Source organism: Vicugna pacos, unplaced genomic scaffold, assembly GCF_048564905.1.
Source record: "Vicugna pacos unplaced genomic scaffold, VicPac4 scaffold_76, whole genome shotgun sequence".
In the NCBI taxonomy this organism is placed as follows: domain Eukaryota; kingdom Metazoa; phylum Chordata; class Mammalia; order Artiodactyla; family Camelidae; genus Vicugna; species Vicugna pacos.
The window spans coordinates 908218-922883 of NW_027328757.1; the positions used below are offsets into that span (position 1 = coordinate 908218).

At 38.6% G+C, this 14666-nt stretch overlaps 1 protein-coding gene across 4 annotated transcripts in view; it reads right to left on the bottom strand.

The window, feature by feature from the left end:
• NUP62CL (nucleoporin 62 C-terminal like) overlaps positions 1–14666 on the bottom strand; it is an 86744-nt gene that overhangs the window by 27539 nt on the left and 44539 nt on the right. For all 4 annotated transcript variants that reach the window (XM_072957799.1, XM_072957796.1, XM_072957797.1 and 1 more), the window contains one exon: positions 1899–2052. In XM_072957799.1, coding sequence (XP_072813900.1) covers positions 1899–2052 — 154 coding nt within the window. The remainder of the gene's footprint in view (positions 1–1898; positions 2053–14666) is intronic.

A 14666-nucleotide genomic window follows, 5' to 3' on the forward strand; every position in this document is an offset into this window, starting at 1 on the left:
ATTAAAAGTTTTATTTGGTGAAATACCCCATTTAAAAGGTGAAAAGACAAATTATCAAGTTAGAGAAAATGTTCATAAACCACATATCTGACAAAGGGCTGGTATGTAGAATACAAGACCTCTCAAAGCTTAGGAAGAAAAAACAGATTCAAGTAGAAAATGGACAAAAGACATGAACAGACACTTTACAAAGCAGAACTACTCAGATGACAGATAAACACATGAAAAGATGCTCAACATCATTTGTCATGAGGGAAATGCAAATTAAAACCACAATGAGATATCATTGCACACCTATGAGAAGGGATAAAACAAAAACTAGTGACAATACCAAATCCTGGCAATAATGTGGACAAGCTGGATGTCTCATACATTGCTGTTGAGCATGCAAAATGGCACAGCCACTCTGGAAAAGAATGTGGCAGTTTCCTAAAAAAATAAACTTGCAACTACCATACCACCTAGCAATTGCATACCTAGGCATTTATCCCAGAGAAATGAGACTTATGTTCACCAAACACCTGTACACAAATGTTCACAGCAGCTTTATTCATAATAGCTAAAAACTAGAAACAACCTTGATGCCCATCAATAGGTGAGTGGTTAAACAAATGATGGTGCATCCACAATACCATGAAATATTAATCATAAATAAAAAGGAAAAAGGATTAATGTATGTGACAACTTTATCTCAAGGAATTATATCCAGCAAAAAAAAAAACCAGTCCCCAAAATCACATACTGTATGACTCCATTTGTTTAACATTTCTTTAAATGTCAAGTTTATAGGAATGGAGAACACAGTAATTGTTGCCCAGGTTCAGGCAAAGGAGAGGAGGGTGGTGAATGTGGATGTAAAAGGGCACCAAGAAGGATCCTCGTATGATGAAACTGTTCTATATCTTGACTGTATCAATGTCAATATCCTGGATGTGATATTGTACTATAGTATCGCAAGATGTTGTTATTGGGGGAAACTAGGTTAAGGACACACAGGGTTTTCTGTATTATTTCTTAGAAGTAAATGTGAATCTACAATTATCTCAAAATAAAAAGCTTAATTAAGAAAACAAATATAAATTAGCAGTTTGGGATTAGCAGATACAAACTACTATATACAAAACAGATAAACAACAAGGTCCTACTGTATAGCATAGGGAACTATATTTAATAGCTTGTAATAGCCTATAATGAAAAAGAATATGAAAAAGGATATATATATATATATATATATGTATGTATGTGTATAACTGAATCACTATGCTGTACACCAGAGACTAACACATTATAAATCAACTATACTTCAATTAAAAAAAGAAAAAATGTATGGTTGAAGCTTATATTTTCTGAGTTCATATTCTGCATTAAGCTTTATGCTGAGTGATTTACAGAAGTTATCTTTTATCTAAAAAATCAAATAATTAGAGAGGAACATGGCATAGACTGTAAGAATACAGGCTCCAGAGCTCGAATATCTGAATTTTAATCCTGGCTCAACCATTACCAAGTGTGTGACCAAAGACAGATTATAAAATCTCTAAGTATTCCAGCTTCTTCATCAATAAAATGAGAACAAAAATAGTACCTACCTCATAAGGTTATTGTGAGCACTAAATGACATGATGCACTGTCATATTGCTAAACATATAATAATTACACAGTAAATACTGTCTATTATTAGCAATAGTAATAGTTGTATTATAATGGTATTCAGAAGACAAAGACATCCTTTTAGTTGTTCAACATCCTAAACAACAGAAATCTTTTCTCTAACTGTGCCTTCGACTCTGAGTCATTTACTTAACTTTCAAACACTATTCTAAAGATATACAAGCAAATTATACCTGCATATGATAAATAAATGAAACTCTAACAAATTTTCAAATAAACAGGCTTACTCAACAGTCGAAGTAAAAGGTACAGGAGTAATACCGACTGGAACAGTGTTACTAATCCCAGATGATGTCACTGGTTTTAGATTGAAGGTAAAGCCACTGGTGGTTGTGGTGGTAGTGGTGGTGGTGTTAGTGGTGGTGGTGGTAGTTGATGTAGCTAGAAAATAAAGTGTATAATGTTAGTAATAAATAAGAAACCTTTTCACTCAGTACTTACCATTCAGTATTAAAAACTAAAAAAGCATTTTTTAAAATGTGAATTTGAACTCAAAGTTGTATTGATTTTAACTCATCGTTGCTGTAATATGCAACAGGCCAGGTTTCTAGATTAAGCTTCCCACCAAAAACTTAAAATCCTGGATAAATTTGTAGAATAATAACATTTATAATCTAACCAGACCTATAACCATTAAAGAAACTGAAGAATCCTCAAAACACTCCCAATAAATAAAACTCCAGACCCAGATGACCACAGTAGTATGTTCTAAATTTTCAAGGAAAGAATAATTACAATCTTACACAAAATCTCTGTATATCTATCTTTGCATACTTACATGAATATATCTGTGTAATTAATTCCTAGAAATGAAACTGTTAGATCAAAGGGTCAGCATACTTTAAATTTTAATATTTCTTTCCAACTTCCCCTACCAAAAAGATTTTGCCAATTTACATTCCTATCAATAGGGGAGAGTGCTTGTTTCTCTAAAGCATAGACCATAGTAGGCATACACTTTGCCAGTCTTAAACTTTCTCAAAGTTTTATCTATGGCCCAGACCTCTCTCTGATGTGTCCTTTTCTATTACACCCCTATGAGAATGCTCTGTCCTCTGTAGCTGAAATTCTCAGTATACACCATGGCCTAGCTCAGATTCTTCCTGCTCCATGTTTATCACCCACTTCTCTTATACTCATAGTTATCTCTTGGTTTTCTGAACTTCTATAGTACTTTTGGTTCTTCCTTACACACTGAGCATTTAACAAACAAACAACAGAAAATTGTGGCTGGTGGGGACTGGAAATATTTTCTTTTCTTCTTTTTGGTTCTCTGTATTTTCAAATGTTCTTGTAATTAATAAATGCTGTTTCTGTAACAAGAAATTTGTTATAGAAATATAACATGTATACAATTGTTTGCTTATTTTACATTAGCCCTGCTTTCCCAATTAGCAATATTTTCAGGTTAACTGTCACCCTTGATAAATACATATATCATGGTGTCTGCCAACATGCACTGCCTATTCTTAGGGAGATTGGCCTACTCTGCTCTTGCTGGGGGATCAGGTTCAGACATTCATTCTTTATCTCATTAACTCTGTCCTTTGATCCCAGTTCACAGTTGACTGGGACAAGGGTGGACATCTGAAGCATAGGAAGCCATCCCATATGCTACTGGCAGCCTATGAAAGGGTCTGGCACAAAAAGCTCTAGCCAAACAAGGATAAGATGAGTCAGAATTTCATTTTCAAAAATTTAGAACTAAGGGAAGAATTCGATTGCAGGTAGAAATTTAAAAATAGTTTCAGAAATATGGAAAGAATCAGACTCTAAGCAGAAATATGGAAATATTTCCAAACATGTAGAAAGAATTAGACTATAGGCAGAGGGAATTGAAAGAACTGGCAGAGGAAGAACATGAGGTAGAGCTGAGGAGCCACGAGCAAGTCAAAATTAAGAATAAGCTTAATAGTAAGACAGTTAAAATAGCCATACTATCCAAAGCAATCTACAGATTTAATGCAATCCCTATCAAACTACCCAGGACATTTTTCACAGAACTAGAAGAAATAATCCTAAAATTTATATGGAATCACAAAAGACCCACAATTGCCAAAGTAATACTGGAGAAAAAGAATGAAGCTGGAGGAATAACCCTCCCAGACTTCAAACTACTACAGAGCTACAGTAATCAAAAGAGCATGGTACTGGTACAGAAACTGAAATATGGATCAATGGGACAGAATAGAGTCCCAAAATAAACCCACAAACTTTTGGTCAATTAATCTTTGACAAAAGAGGCAAGAACATACAATGGAGTAAAGAGTCTCTTCAGCAAGCAGTGTTTGGACAGCTGGACAGCTACATGTAAATCAATGACGTCAGAATACCCCTCACACCATACACAAAAATAAACTCAAAATGGCTTAAAGACTTAAACCTAAGACAAGACACTATAAACCTCTTAGAAGAAAACAGAGACAAAACATTATCTGACATACATCTCAACAATGTTCTCCTTAGGGCAGGCTACCCAAGCAATAGAAATAAAAGCAAAAATAAACACACAGGGCCTAATTAAACTTACAAGCTTTTGCACAGCAAAAGAAACCATAAGCAAAACAAAAAGACAACCTACAGAATGGGAGAAAATATTTGCAAAAGATGAGACTGACAAGGGTTTAATTTCCAGAATATATAAACAGCTTATATAACTTAATAAGAAAAAAAACAAACAACCCAATCCAAAAATGGGCAGAAGCCCCAAATAAGCAATTCTCCAGTGAAGACATAAGGATGGCCAATAGGCACATGAAATAATGCTCAATATCGCTAATTATCAGAGAAATGTAAATCAAAACTACAATGAGGTATATCACCTTACATCAGTCAGAATGGCCATCATTCAAAAGTCCACAAACGATAAATGCTGGAGGGGATGTGGAGAAAAGGGAACCCTCCTACACTGTTGGTAGGAATGTAGTTTGGTGCAGCTGTTATGGAAAACAGTGTGGAGATTCCTCAAAAGACTAAAAACATATGATCCAGCAATACCACCCCCAGGCATATATCCACAGAGAAACTTAATTCAAAAATATGCATGCACCCCAATATTCACAGCAGCACTATTTACAGTAGCCAAGACATGGAAGCAATCTAAATGTCCATCAACAGATGACTAGATAAAGAAGTTGTGGTATATTGATACAATGGAATACTATTCAGCCATAAAAAGAATAAAATTTTGCCATTTGCAGCAACATGGATGGACTTGGGGATTGTCATTCTAAGTGAAGTAAGCCAGAAAGAGAAAGAAAAATACCATATGATATCATTTATATGTAGAATCTAAAATAAAAAGACAAACAAAACAGACTCACAGACAGAGAAAAACTTACGGTTACCAAGGGCGGGAGAAGGTGGAAAGGGATAAATTGGGAGTTCAAGATTTGCAGATACTAATATATATAACATAGATAAACAACAAGTTCATACTGTATAGCACAGGGAACTACATGCAATATCTTGTAGTAATTTATTGTGAAAAAGAATATGAAAACAAATATATGTATGTTCATGTATGACTGAAGCATTATGCTGTATACCAGAAACTGACACATTGTAAACTGACTATAAAGTCAATAAAAATATATATATACACTTTAAAAAAAATCCAAAAGGAAGTTTAAAAAAAGAAAAAAATGGCAAAAAGAGAATAGCTGGATTATGTTAATACAATAGTAGTTTCCACAGGTCCCTAAAGCTGACTTTAGGACAACTCTGAAATTCCAATTTCCTTGAAGTTCAGTGCCATATAATCCCAGTTATTAGCTTTCCACAAGATTCCATTTCTGTTTTGGCCACAAAGATTCTTACAATAACTCCTCCATTCTTTGTGTGAGCCTTTGTGAGTGTGGACTGAGCACCACAAGGAAAGACCATGCCCAATCACAAAGGATCCCCGGAGTCACGATCACTCAAAACACAAGAGATTACAGATTGGATCCTATGTGGCATTCTTTATAGCCATATGTCATTGCGTTCTTCATCTGAGAATAAAAAAAAATCTTCATCTGAAAAGAATTTCTTTCCCATAAATGCTGAAAATTAATGACACTATCAAGATGCCCCTTTTATTGATTAATTCATTCAAACATTGTGTAACTACTATACTGAAGACAGAAAAACAATTTTTAAAAAAATTCCTTCTTGTAAAGGAGCATATCTTCACCCAAAGAAGATTTTTTTAAAAGTAACCTGCATTTCCTAACATGGACAGATATCCAAAGATAATATATACTTAAGAGAAAACAGCAAATTCTAAGATTATGTATGTGTGTATCCCATTTTTTTGTACAACCAATTAATGTATATTTGTATGTTTGAAAAAAGGCTGGAAAGATAAACAACAAACTATTCTCTCTAGAGGGAGTGATATACGTATATATGTATGTGTGCATGATTTTTATAATTCAAAAAAAAAGCACCTACCATTACTATCACTAAAGAAACAGATTAACAGATCACCTCTCCAAAGCTGCTGTGTGATACCTTCAGGAAATTAATACCTGTCAGACTAAACAAAGAAATCTTGAGTCATTAAAAAAAAAGTATGATTATTTTAAACTTTTTATATAGTATTTATCTTTGTTCTTTATTTTCATGGTGCTTTTAAAAGGTATAAATTAGCTCTGGCATAGGAGATAATATTCAAATAACTGTAATATTTCAATTAATACCAAAAGAAGCAATGGATTTGAGAATGAAGGTTCTATCACAGTCTGATTTTGCAAGTGACAACTTTGGTCTAACTAAATACAGTCAACTCAGTTATCTGTGTAGTAAAGGAGAAGCACAGTTCTCTAAATAATAGAAAATTTGAATTTGGATTTACATTTAAACAAACCTCATTCTGATGATCTTAAAAATCCTTACTGGAGACTTCCGGGCAAGATGGCGGAGTAGAAGGACGCTTGTAAGTCACCCTCTCCCACAAATACACCAAGACCCACATCTACAGACCCACTCAGCCAACCAGAGCACCTGCGGAACTCCAACAGATCATCGCCCTCTTCAAAAGATAAAGACGCCAAAAATCTGGTAGGAGAAAAGGAAAAAAGAAAGAACAAAAGGCAAAGCAGCGCGGGACGGGTCCCGCGGGGAGGGAGCGGCAAAGGAGGACTGGCGCTTGCTCGCTGGGTCTCCCCTCTCAATTGAGAGGCCAGCGGGACGGAGGGGGAGCCTCCAAGGCTCGGATCTGTACAGACAGATCTGTCTGACAGAACTAAGTTAAACGGGCACAGAGCGTCCCCCCGACACCCAGCCTGAGACGCAGGCCAGCAGCGGCGGGCAGGGCCAGGCTGCACAAGCCGGGCGGAGGACGGGGGCGGCTGCACGGAGGCAGCTCCAGGGGACTGCAAGGGGCTGGGCGCCGGGGCTGTGGGTGTACAGGACAGAACAACCTGGGCCCTCCATAAAACAGCAAGGTTGATGTGCTCTCGGGGGAAGGGTGCATACCCCCATCTCTGAAAACCCGTGGAAACTTTTCAGGGGAAGAGAGGCGGGGCCCAGGCACAGCCACCATATTCTCTGGCGCTTAGCACCCAGGCGGGGGCAGAGGCGAAACCTGCGTCCGCACCAAAGGGCTTAGCAGCCTCAAGGGCCAGACTGAGACGGGCCTACAGCCCTGGGCAGATAGGATCCTTCCATTCTGGTCCCCCAGAGAACTTGCTCCACAAAGACAAACAAGCAGCTGGGTCTTGGCTCGGAGCAGGGACGAGGCTGCCCCTCGGTCTTCCCCGAGCCCACCCACTGAGCGCGACCAGGGCAGAGCGCCGACCAGGGCGGAGCGCCTACCTGGACAGAGCGCCGACCAGGGCGGAGCGCCGACCAGGGCGGAGCGCGACTAGGGCGGAGCGCCGAACGGGGCGGAGCGCGACCAGGGCGGAGCGCCGAACGGGGCGGAGCGCGACCAGGGCGGAGCGCCGAACGGGGCGGAGCGCGACCAGGGCGGAGCGCCGAACGGGGCGGAGCGCGACCAGGGCGGAGCGCCGAACGGGGCGGAGCGCGACCAGGGCGGAGCGCCGAACGGGGCGGAGCGCGACCAGGGCGGAGCGCCGAACGGGGCGGAGCGCGACCAGGGCGGAGCGCCGAACGGGGCGGAGCGCGACCAGGGCGGAGCGCCGAACGGGGCGGAGCGCGACCAGGGCGGAGCGCCGGCCAGGGCGGAGCGCCGGCCAGGGCAGAGCGCCGGCGCAGAGCGCGCAGCCGCACAGAGCAGCGGAGCTACCGGCGGCGCAGGCAGGGGGAGAGCGGCCCCCCGCCTGTCGGGCAGGAACACAACCCCTGACCGAGGTGCTGGGAGGGGGCATGACCCGCCCTCCTGCCTGGCCAGTCTGCAACATCTGACTGCGGCATCCGGAGGGGCAGTGACCCGCCTGCCCGCAGCAGAGGAGAGCTGCATCTGACCCCGTGTTAGGAGGGGGCGCGATCAGCTTGCCGACAGGTGCTGGGAGCAGCACAGAAGAGGGCGCCAACGGAGGGCCTATGAAAACAAGCTGAGCTTCCAAAACAGGACGAAGACAGGAGGACATCACATTAAAAGCACACACACTCCAGGAGAACACCGACAACCCCCCCTGTTTTTTTTGTTTTTGTTTTTGTTTTTTTTTAATCTGTTTTTACCTGTTCTATTTTCAATTACTCTCTTAATTTTTACTTCTTAATTCATTTCTATTTCTCTTGGGTTTTGATGTCCTGTTATTGATTAGACACAGGCTTCAAACACATATATTCATCTCACCACCCCCTTTTTTTTTAAAGGTTTTAAAAGGACGTCTCCACCCGATTAATACTCTGCTTCAACCCGCTCTTCTATTATTCATTATACATTGTTTTCAAACCCTCTTTCTCCCTTCTTTTAAAAATCTTTCTCTCTCTCTCTTATTTTTTTCTCTTTTTTTTTCTTTTTTCTTTTTTTTCCCTAAGTTCTATTCCTAAATAGGCATTAGATAGATAAAATCCTTAAGATCCAAAATAGACAACTGATACTCCATAAACCACAGTGCCAGAGAGGTATGAGCAAGATGAAGAAGCAGAGAAACCTTTCCCAATTAAAAGAACAAGAGGAATCCCTGAAAGAAAGCTCAATGAAATAGACATCGATAGCCTACTAGATCAAGATTTCAAAAAAGGAGTGATCAAATTGCTGAAGGAATTAAAAGAGATAGTGCTTAGAGAAATAAAATATGTCAAAAATGAAATTGAAGCTATAAAGAAGAGCCAAGCAAAATGGGAAAACTCATTGACAGAGATGAGGAATGATCTAACAGCTGTGCAAAGCTGACTAGTTAATGCAGAGGAACAAATTAGTGATCTAGAAGACAGGGCAACAGAAAGCACCCATTCAGAAGAACTACAAGATAAGCAAATAAAAAATAATGATAATAGCATAAGGGACCTATGGGATAATATAAAGCGTCCCAATCTTCGCATAATAGGGGTCCCAGAAGGGGAAGAAGGATCAAAGGGGATTGAAAAGGTTTTTGAAGAAATCATGACTGAAAACTTCCCAAACTTAAAGAAGGAATCAGATATACAAGTACAGGAAGCTCAGAGGGTCCCAAACAGGAAGAACCCAAATAGACCCACACCAAGACATATCATAATCAAGATGGCCAGAGTCAAGGATAAAGAAATGATTCTAAAGGCAGCAAGAGAAAAGCAAAGAGTGAACTACAAGGGAACCCCCATAAGGCTCTCAGCTGATTTCTCTACACAAACACTACAGGCCAGAAGGGAGTGGCAAGATATATTCAAAGCTCTGAATGAAAAAAAGATGCAGCCTAGGATACTTTATCCAGCAAGGCTATCCTTTAGGATAGAAGGAGAAATAAAGAGTTTCACAGACAAAAAAAAGCTGCAGGAGTTTAGCAGCACTAAACCCATGCTAAAAGAAATACTGAAAGGGCTATTCTAAATAGAAAAGCAGCAGGATGCTACAGAAATGAGAAACGTACAACTAGAAAGGTGATAACTCATGAATTACAAATAAAGAAAACACGAAATTATAAAAGAAGACATACAAATCACTGAGAGTGGGAGAGGGAGGCAGGGAAATATAGAATTTTTTTTCTTTCTTTTTAAAAATTTTTTTAACAGTAGGATGGGTTTGAGATCATGTTATTATCAGTTTATTAAAAACGGGTATAGGTTAATAGATTTACAAAAAAGGGTAACCACAAGTCAAAAATTTACAAGGGAGTCACAAAAATTAAATAAAATCCATGATAATACAAAGGAAAATTACCAAACCACAAAAGGAAGAAGAAAGGAACAAAGAGGATATACCAATTCAACTGCAAAGATAAGTTCAAAATGGCAATAAACACACATCTATCATTAATTACTGTAAATGTTAATGGACTAAATGCTCCAGTCAAAAGACATAGAGTGGCAGACTGGATTATAAAGCAAGAACCTTCAATATGCTGCATACAAGAGACCCACTTTAGGGAGAAGGACACATATAGATTGAGAGTGAAAGGATGGAAAAGGATATTCCATGCAAATGGAAAAGCCAAAAAAGCAGGTGTTGCAGTACTGATTTCAGACAAAATAGACTTCAAAACAAAGGACATAAAGAAAGATAAAGAAGGACATTTTATAATGATTAAAGGAGTGATACAAGATGAAGATATTACACTCGTTAATATATATGCACCCAATATAGGAGCACCTAAGTACATACAAGAATTACTAACAGAGATAAAGGGGGATATTGATGGGAATACAATCATAGTTGGAGATTTTAACACTGCATTAACATCACTAGACAGATCTTCCAGACAGAAAATAAACAAGGCAACAGAGAAATTAAATACTACAATAGAAAAACTAGATTTGGTGGATATTTTCAGAGCTCTACACCCCCAAAAAATAGAATATACATTCTTTTCAAGTGCACATGGAACATTTTCCAGGATCGATCATGTACTTGGACACAAAAGAAACTTCAACAAATTTAAGAAGATAGAAATTATCTCAAGCATCTTTACTGACCACAATGCCATGAAACTGGAAATCAACAACAGAGAAACAAAGGAGAAAAAAAGAAAAGCATGGAGATTAAACAATATGTTATTGAAAAAACAATGGATCAATGAGGAAATCAAAGCTGAAATTAAAAAATACCTTGAGACAAATGATAATGAAAGCACAACCACTCAAAACTTATGGGACACAGCAAAGGCAGTGCTAAGAGGGAAGTTTATAGCGACACAGGCCTTCCTCAAAAAAGAAGAACAATCTCAAATAAACAAGTTAACCCACCACCTGAATCAATTAGAAAAAGAAGAACAAAAAGCCCCAAAAAGCAGCAGAAGGAAGGAAATAATAAAGATCAGAGAGGAATTAAATACAATAGAGATTAACAAGACCATAGAAAAAATCAACCAAACCAAAAGTTGGTTTTTTGAAAAAGTAAATAAAATCGACAAACCTCTGGCCAAACTCACAAAGAAGAAAAAAGAGAGCACAAATTAGCAAAATAAGAAAGGAAAATGGAGAAATTACAACAAACAAAATAGAAATACAGAATATCTTACGAGAATATTATGAAAAACTATATGGAACCAAACTGGATAACCTAGAGATGGACAAGATTCTGGAAACATACTGTCCACCAAAACTGAATCAAGAAGAAACTGAACACTTGAACAATCCGATCACTAGAAAGGAAATAGAAATAGCAATTAAAAACCTCCCTACAAGTAAAAGTCCAGGACCGGACGGCTTCACCGGGGAATTCTACCAAACATACAAAGAAGAACTCATACCAGTCCTTCTCAAACTCTTCCAGACGATTGAAAAGGAGGGAATACTCCCAAACTCATTCTATGAAGCCACCATCACCCTGATACCAAAACCAGGCAAAGACACTACAAAAAAAGAGAATTATAGGCCAATATCACTGATGAACATAGACGCCAAAATCCTCACCAAAATTTTAGCAAATAGAATCCAACAACACATAAAAAAGATTATACATCATGACCAAGTGGGGTTCATCCCAGGGACACAAGGCTGGTTCAACATACGCAAATCAATCAATGTAATACATCACATCAACAAGAGAAAGGACAAAAACCACATGATCATCTCAATCGATGCAGAAAAAGCATTTGATAAAATTCAACACCCATTTATGATAAAAACTCTCGCCAAAGTGGGTATAGAGGGAAGATATCTCAACATAATAAAAGCTATATATGACAAACCTATAGCCAGCATAGTTCTTAATGGTGAAAAACTCAAAAGCTTCCCACTAAAATCTGGGACAAGACAAGGATGCCCACTATCACCACTCCTATTCAATATAGTCCTGGAAGTCCTAGCCACAGCAATCAGGCAAGAGAAAGAAATAAAAGGGATCCAAATTGGAAAAGAAGAGGTAAAAGTGTCATTATATGCTGACGACATGTTACTATATATAGAAAACCCTAAAAGGTCCACAAAAAAGCTACTAGAGCTGATCGAAGAATTCAGCAAGGTAGCAGGTTACAAAATTAATGTTCAAAAATCAGTTGCCTTTCTTTACACTAACGATAAATCAACAGAAAAAGAAAGTAAAGAAACAATCCCCTTTAAAATAGCACCCAAAGTAATAAAATATCTGGGAATAAATCTAACCAAGGAGGCGAAAGAATTATACACAGAAAACTATAAACCATTGATGAAGGAAATTAAAGAAGACTTTAAAAAATGGAAAGATATTCCATGCTCTTGGATTGGAAGAATCAATATTGTTAAAATGGTCACACTGCCCAAGGCAATCTACAGATTTAATGCAATCCCTATCCAATTACCCAGGACATATTTCACAGAACTAGAACAAATCATAATAAAATTTATATGGAACCATCAAAGACCTAGAATTGCTAAAGCATTACTGAAGAGAAAGAAAGAGGCTGGAGGAATAACTCTCCCAGAGTTCAGACAATACTATAGAGCTACAGTCATCAAGACAGCATGGTATTGGTACCAAAACAGACATATAGACCAATGGAACAGAATAGAGAGCCCAGAAATGAACCCACAAACTTTTGGTCAACTCATCTTCGACAAAGGAGGCAAGAATATACAATGGAATAAAGACAGTCTCTTCAGCAAATGGTGTTGGGAAAACTGGACAGCAGCATGTAAAACAATGAAGCTAGAACACACCCTTACACCATATACAAAAATCAACTCAAAATGGATTAAAGACTTAAACATAAGACAAGATACAATAAACCTCCTAGAGGAAAACATAGGCAAAACATTATCTGACATACATTTCAAAAATTTTCTCCTAGAAGAAATAAAAGCAAGAATAAACAAATGGGACCTAATGAAACTTACAAGCTTCTGCAGAGCAAAGGAAACCAGAAATAAAACAAGAAGAAAACCTACGGAATGGGAGAACATTTTTGCAAGTGAAACCGACAAAGGCTTGATCTCCAAAATATATAAGCAGCTCATACGACTCAATAAGGAAAAAATAAACAACCCAATCCAAAAATGGGCAGAAGACCTAAACAAGCAACTCTCCAAGGAAGACATACAAATGATCAAAAAGCACATGAAAAAATGTTCAGTATCACTAATTATCAGAGAAATGCAAATCAAAACTACAATGAGGTATCACCTCACACCAGTCAGAATGGCCGTCATTCAAAAATCCAAAAATGACAAATGCTGGAGAGGCTGTGGAGGAAGGGGAACCCTCCTACACTGCTGGTGGGAATGCAGTTTGGTGCAGCCACTATGGAAAACAGTGTGGAGATTCCTCAAAAGACTAGGAATAGACTTACCATATGACCCAGGAATCCCACTCCTGGGCTTGTACCCAGAAGGAAATCTACTTCAGGATGACACCTGCACCCCAATGTTCATAGCAGCACTATTTACAATAGCCAAAACATGGAAACAGCCTAAATGTCCATCAACAGGTGACTGGATAAAGAAGAAGTGGTATATTTATACAATGGAATACTACTCAGCCATAAAAACCGACAACATAATGCCATTTGCAGCAACATGGATGATCCTAGAGAATGTCATTCTAAGTGAAGTAAGCCAGAAAGAGAAAGAAAAATACCATATGAGATCGCTCATATGTGGAATCTAAAAAACAAAGCAAACAAAAACAAAGCACAAATACAGGACAGAAATAGACTCATGGACAGAGAATACAGACTTGTGGTTACCGGGGCGGGGGGGTAGAGGGTGGGAAGGGATAGACTGGGATTTCAAAATTGTAGAATAGATAAACAAGATTACAGTGTATAGCACAGGGAAATATACACAAAATGTTATGATAAATCACAGAGAAAAAAATGTGACAATGAGTGTGTATATGTCCATGAATGACTGAAAAATTGTGCTGAACACTGGAATTTGACACAACACTGTAAAATGATTATGAATCAATAAAAAATGTAAAAAAAATCCTTACTCAAAATAGTGAAAACATCCTTTAAAAGATCCTGCTATCCCATTTTCCTATCCCGTCTCTGATCAACAATTGTGTATCTTACTCTGTACTAGGAATGGACATCATCACTTTCTCAGACTCATACAAAAGGTGAGACTGATAACAAGCAAGCTTCTCTGAAAACTTGCTGATTATACCCAGGGCAGAGAATAATCCCAAATAGCTATAAAGTTACAGATACAGACACCTGAAAGCTGCCCCACAAGGCTGATTTATAAGATGAAGAATCTGAGCAAGTAAATACACCTGGGGAGAAGGAAAGGTGATTAGGGGAAAAAAATCAACTCTGGGTTGGGGATATCGAGTTGAGTCATATATGACAGGGAGATGAGTTAAGTACATAAAGCAGTGGTGGATGGGATGGGCTAGTAGCAAGGGTACCAGTTTGCGGGAAGGAATTTGAAGACCTAGAAAGGGGATGAGTTACGGCAGAGTCAAAGAGCCTGCAAATTCGTATTTCAGTGATTCAACCCACAACTGAAAGAATCAATCTTTTGTTCAGCATTTTATGAGGGAC